This window comes from Oryzias melastigma, linkage group LG7 (assembly GCF_002922805.2).
Source record: "Oryzias melastigma strain HK-1 linkage group LG7, ASM292280v2, whole genome shotgun sequence".
Taxonomy (NCBI): Eukaryota; Metazoa; Chordata; class Actinopteri; order Beloniformes; family Adrianichthyidae; genus Oryzias; species Oryzias melastigma.
Window position 1 is genome coordinate 16,428,326 of NC_050518.1, and position 6,332 is coordinate 16,434,657.

A 6,332-nucleotide genomic window follows, 5' to 3' on the forward strand; every position below is an offset into this window, starting at 1 on the left:
AGTTGCTTTAATATTTATTTTTTTTACCAATGTTTTATCTTTAACATTTTTTCCTAGTTGCTGTTAAGAAAAGTAAAATATTCAATGAATGTAATGAAAAACTTTTTGTTTTGTATTTTTTTTATGTTCAACTTTAAAAAAAATTCCTCGAATACTGAAATACTGACATTTATAGGCACAGTACATTAAGGACAACAAGTTTGGAGGAGCACTCGTGTGGGCTCTGGATTCTGATGACTTCACAGGACAGTTCTGCGGTCAGGGAAACTATCCCCTCGTTGGTTATCTCCGTTCTCTCCTGGATTCAGGTAAAACTTCAGGGATTTGATTTTTAAAAACTTCTTAAATATTTGTCATATCTGTCTGACTTTTTTTTTGCTTGCTAGATTTGCCACCTGCATCTACACAACCACCACCGACAACAACAAACCATTCTGGACACACAACTACAACATCAACCACCTCTAATGCCAAAACCACAACGACTCCTGGCTCTGGAAGTGGTTTTTGCTCTGGAAAAGTTGATGGCTTCTACAAAAATTACAATGATGACAGCACTTTCTATCAATGTGTTCAGGGAAACACATACTTGCTTAGATGCCCTCATAGTCTGGTTTACAATGAGCTGTGCAAATGTTGTGACTGGAAATAAATTACTATGTTAAAGATCGATTTTGTGCTTTGGGGCAATGATAAAGCTTTTTTTTCCCCCGAAATATTAAAATGTGTCAAAAATGGAATATGTCTTTTGTGGACCCTCCCTTTGCCTTAAGTCCAGCAACAGCGTGACCCCAAAAGGAATTAAGCAGGTTTGGAAAATAAATGGAAACTTTAGCAATGAAGCCAAAGGGGTTGTGTTTTTTGTCGCCATTTTGTGTGAGGTCAACGTAAAAACGGTCTATGGGTTTTGTTTTTATTTTAAATTTCTATTTTTTTTATTGTCCCATTAAATGAATATGAAATTCTAAAAGTATTTTGATTTTGAAAGCCTGAATTGCAAATTGAATTGTCAATTAAGAATTACATACGACTTTAAATTATGGCTAAAAAAAGCTTCCGTAGCTTTAGCGGTAAAGCATGTATCTGATCTTTGCATTTCAAGCTGCAAGAGAATGTTAAAAAGTGTAAAAGAAATTATTGTAATTTGCTGTCCGACACTCACACAAACAGGAAATAAGTAAACAACTAGATAAATGAAACAGCGTCTGCACCACAGAAGTCCGTATTGCCACTGAGCAGCTATCTGGTAACACTGCCGTTCGACAAGGCAGTTGAAGCACTGCATTATGGGATATGCAGTTAATTTGTTACCATCACTATACATTCCCAGGCCATTAATAACAAAAATACAAAATTAACTTCTGGTAGATTAAATTATATGCCGGGCCAATTGACTTTGTCACATGTGATATAAGAGGTTTATGGTACCACTATATTTGTTCAGTGTTAATGATTCAATGTTATCGATTAAAGCTTTTTTTAGTTTAATTATTTTGAGTCCAAAGATTGTTTTAATTGATAACTAGAATTGAGTAACAGAATTAGATGTTCCTTAGACGTTCCCCACTATGTTTGTTCAATGTTAATGATTGTCACAGTTTCAATGTCTTATATAAAAACACAGTTCAGCAGGATAGTTTTTGGTGATGTGTTCTACGACAACCATCATGGCCAGGCTAATACTAATAGCAGGTAAAGAACAATAAATTTACATCTTTTTTTTCTTAACTCCTTGATAGACTAATTATTTAGTTCTGAATTTTTGCAGGTTTCTGTCTGTCTTTTATCAGTTTGGGTGAGTCCAGCAACTACATAAACATAAATATTGCATATTAATACTGTTGAAGTAACATTTTTTTTTATGTTTTAGTGTCATCCTCCAGATTGGTGTGTTATTTCACAAACTGGTCTCAGTACAGAACAGGCAACGGGAAGTTTCTACCATCAAATATTGATCCAAACCTATGCACCCACCTGATCTATGCTTTTGCTGGTATTAATGATCAGAATGAGCTGGCCACTATAGACGTGAATGATGATGCTCTCTATACCTCCTTCAATGGACTCAAACAGAGGTTTGTTTTACTTCGATATTGTTAAATGCTACGTTGTGCTTTGCTTGAAATCTAATTCTGTATGTTCCTCCAGAAATCCTAATCTTAAAACACTGCTATCAGTTGGAGGATGGAATTTTGGATCACAAAAGTGAGAGTTTTCATGTTGTCACTAAATATGTTGTGCATTTTTGTTTATGTTTTTGTCTGAGAGCACCTTGAAACTGTTAAACTGCTTTTCAGATTCACTACAATGGTGTCAACACAAGCAAACAGAAATGTATTTATCCAGTCCTCTATCAAATTTTTGAGAAAACACTGGTTTGATGGACTGGATTTGTCATGGAACTATCCAGCAGCAAGAGGAAGTCCTTCGGAGGACAAGCAGAGATTCACAAAATTATGCAAGGTGAGGTCTAAAACTGTCACTTTGTTTCTACCAGAAAGCTTAAAGTGACTTTTTTTTTTTAGATTCAGATAAGTTGATGCAGTGGCCCCTGAAGGGAACAGTCCAAATAAAATGAAATTATTCTGAAATTTACAGGAGATCCTTGAGGCTTATGTTGCTGAGGGAGCTTCAAGTGAACAGGCCAGGCTGTTGATCTCTGCAGCCGTTTCAGCCGGAAAAGGATTCATTGATGCTGGTTATGAAATCTCAGAGTTGGCGAAGTAAGTTGATTTTTCATTTGGTCATGTTGGAATTTTAGAATGCATTTAAAACACAACATTTGATTGTGATGTGATGTTCTGTATTGAGGCTTTGAGGCGTGGTAGGGAGGTTTTCTTCAATGCGTGTATTGACGCTTGTTTAGGAAGAGGAGCAGTTTTATTCACAGACAAAATGTCACAAACTTCAAGTTCAACCAATATGTTTCCGTCCAGTAGATATCCTACTAGAGCAAATATGACTTCAAGAGAATAATATACACTGATTCACTCCAGTGTATATTATGTATGTAAAGTAGACTTTTTAACCTGCGTTTTTGCAAAATGATCCTTTATGAAATGAGCCTTAAGTGGTATTTAGAGGAACTGTTACAGTTGTGTGGTGCAGCTTCAAGTTTAGGGCGGGGCTTGTGTATTTAGGTTCCCCGCAGCTATTTAGTCTTTGTAGTCCAAGCAACAAGTTCTGATGGATATTGTGATGCACTGATGGAGAAAGCTTGAAGGTACCTGAGGTTAGAGGCTGCAGAGTAAAACCTTATTCAGAGACAGGGGACGTACAAATGAAAGATCTGGGGAGGTCTGACAGTCCTGAAGCTCAGCTCATAAAAATAACACACGCTGAATTAACAGCCAAACATTTTTTTCAGGTACCTGGATTTTGTCAACGTGATGACCTATGATTTCCACGGCACCTGGGAAACTGTCACGGGACATTACAGCCCTTTATTCAAGGGATCTCGGGACACAGGGGACAATGTCTATTATAACACTGTGAGTGATCAAGTCAATTATATGCATAGACATCAGTTATAATTCATTCTTTTAGTGGAGGACAATGGCGACACCAAAACGCAATTACAACATATATTGGTGTGGCCACATTGGTTATACAGTATTGTAAAGCAGGATTTATTCCTGGTCAAGAATGCCCAATTTAAGTAATATTATTTTTCCTTTACAATTAAAGTTTGCTGACTGTCTTTAATTATTTTATTTATGTTGTAGGACTTTGCCATGAGGTACTGGAGGGACAAAGGGACTCCTGCAGAAAAGCTGAACATGGGTTTTGGTACATACGGACGAACATTTCGACTTTCTACTCAGTCCAGTCAGCTTGGAGCCCCAGCCACTGGTCCTGCTAGTGCTGGTATTTTTACAGGGGAGGCTGGCTTCTGGTCCTATTATGAGGTGAACCTTCTTAAAAGATTAATCCTCTCTATCCCTGCTGTTCATTAGATTAAACCTTAAAGTTGGCCTTTTTTGCACACTCATCTCAGTGCATTTGTACTTTCAGATTTGTACATTTCTTAAAGGAGCCAGCGTTCATTTAATCGAGGATCAGAAAGTTCCATTTGCCACCAAACAAAACGAGTGGGTTGGCTATGACGATAAAGACAGTTATCATACTAAGGTGAGTTATAATAATGAATTTAACTTCTTGTTCTACAAAACACAAAGTTTCATAAACAACACTTTAAATTGTTTCATTGTGATTCCATTGCTTCTCATTTAGGTTCGTTACCTGAAAGACAATCGTTTCGGTGGAGCCTTCGTCTGGACTTTGGATCTTGATGACTTTGCTGGACAGTTCTGCGGACAAGGAAACTATCCCCTCATCAACCATCTCCGATCGCTTTTGGCTTCAGGTTGTACAATACGTCTCTTCCTTTAGTTTAAACCAAAATAATACAATTCAGATGTCTTCTTAAATTCAGCTGTACTGACTTAAGGATAATTCAATATTTCTCCAGATCTTCCCCCTCTTCCTACTGCAGAAAGCCCTCAGGTCCAAGTAACTTCCACTACAAAAACAGATCAAACACAAAACAATCCCGATCCCAAACCAGCAACCTCTGACGCCAACTTCTGTGCCACAAAGGTTGGAGGAGTTTACGCCAAACCTGATGCCCCGGGATCTTTTTACAACTGTGCCAATGGCATCACTTGGGTCCAAAACTGCCCCAATAATTTAGTCTTTCAGGACAGCTGCAAGTGTTGCAATTGGCCATGAAGAGGGAAAAGTTTACAGCTAAAATCGAAAGGACTCGGCCGCAAATAATAAGATGGTGCCTGGAATCGGAGGTTTGCCTCATATCATTTGGGAAAAAAAATGTATGTTACCTGGTGACCCTAACACTTTTCCAGTTTTAAACATTAATAAAAGTTTTTGCAACTCTGAACACGTTCATTAAAGTCAGTTTTGAAAGAACAATAGGCTTATTTTGCTCACTTAGCCTTCTTTAGCTCCGAGTTAGCTTCGATGTGTTTGTCTTATCCATCCTTTCTCTTAAGCTGCTATTCCTTTCGGGGTCACTGTGCCGCTAGTGCCTGGCCAGGGTAGTAAGGGGCGAAGACATGGGTACATCTGAACAGGTACAGGCCCCACCTGTCCCGGGAATAAACTGGTCAGCAAACAGAGGATCCCCCCCGATGCTAACATGCCGTTTTGCTAAAGTTAGTTTCTCTGCCAAAACGATGCCTGAGATTAGGGAAACAAATAGTGGCAGGGGACGTTCCCTGCCAAAACACCACGCTGAAGGGCAGACAGCAGCATGGCAGCAAAGAAACAGGGATCTCTCTGTTGTCTGCTCGGGAAATTCTCCTATTTACACTTCTCTTTTTTTGCCACCACTTCTTGGTCAGTTTCCTTGTTTGTGTGCTCCCCTGTTGTTGCCTGGCAAAAAATGCCACACAAAAAAGAAAGAAAAAAATGGCATGGCTTGACTGTAAATATCTTTTTCCCCCAGCAGAGCAACAGTGTCAAGATAATTTTCGTAGTTTAAAAAATGAATCACAACACCTCATTTGAATCAGTGTTCCGGCACTCGATGTATATGCCTGATCTCGTGACACATTTTTGACAGCTTGTTAACAGGAGAAATGCGTAGTCAAGACAAAAAAAATTATATTTAAAACTAAATTTGTATTCTAAAGAGACTTGTTAAACGTAAAACTAAATGTTGTGTTCATATTTTATCTGCAAAATATTAATTTGTACTCAACTTTGTATTTATGAATACGTTCAAAATCAAACTTCAACTGGTTTATGTTAAAACACTCAAGTAATAGCCATGCGTTTTGTAGTTACAGCCTCAAAATACACTGAAAAACTTGGGTTTAGCAACATGTGAACACAAAGGTTTTGAACATGTAACCCCAAAACGTGCATTTACACGCGTTTACATAAGCTGCATTTACATGGACATAAGTAATCAGAATAAACGCCTAAGCAGAATAAAAATGTGCCATGTAAACAACTCAATCGGAATAGCCCGATCAGACTTATTCAAATTAAAACTTCTTTCCGATTGAGATAGGTGGAACTGTGTCTCAGATCTCTGAGTGGCTTCAGGACGGTGTCAGGGCTAGCAGAGAAAGCTTTTGAATGCCCCACATTCTGAACAGTTCTGAGAAACAATGCAAACAATTATGTCAATACAAGTCATGTCAAGATGAAATAAAGGCTGAAGTTATTTCCAAGTATTTTGATGAGCATTATCAAGTGCATCCAAGGCTAAATGTCTAACTTTAACCCCTCCTTTCACTGTCACTTAAAAAATATTATTAATAACATAAGCAAGCTTAGAAGATCATTCAGTCCGCTGTTTTTTT

General features: G+C 38.0%; 2 protein-coding genes across 2 annotated transcripts in view; both read left to right on the plus strand.

The window, feature by feature from the left end:
• LOC112158685 (acidic mammalian chitinase) overlaps positions 1-842 on the plus strand; it is a 3,670-nt gene extending 2,828 nt beyond the window's left edge. Inside the window, exons 10-11 of the mRNA XM_024292152.2 lie at positions 176-308; positions 387-842. Coding sequence (XP_024147920.1) covers positions 176-308; positions 387-652 — 399 coding nt within the window. The 3' untranslated portion in view covers positions 653-842. The remainder of the gene's footprint in view (positions 1-175; positions 309-386) is intronic.
• A 751-nt stretch (positions 843-1,593) lies between these two features.
• Positions 1,594-4,932, plus strand: LOC112159592 (chitotriosidase-1). The gene is made up of 11 exons (XM_024293763.2): positions 1,594-1,692; positions 1,769-1,795; positions 1,871-2,075; positions 2,149-2,205; positions 2,298-2,463; positions 2,599-2,723; positions 3,368-3,491; positions 3,726-3,908; positions 4,015-4,131; positions 4,234-4,366; positions 4,472-4,932. Exons 1-11 carry the CDS (start codon positions 1,647-1,649, stop codon positions 4,729-4,731), a joined length of 1,443 nt encoding a protein of 480 aa, XP_024149531.1. The 5' UTR covers positions 1,594-1,646; the 3' UTR covers positions 4,732-4,932.
• Positions 4,933-6,332: the final 1,400 nt, after the last annotated feature.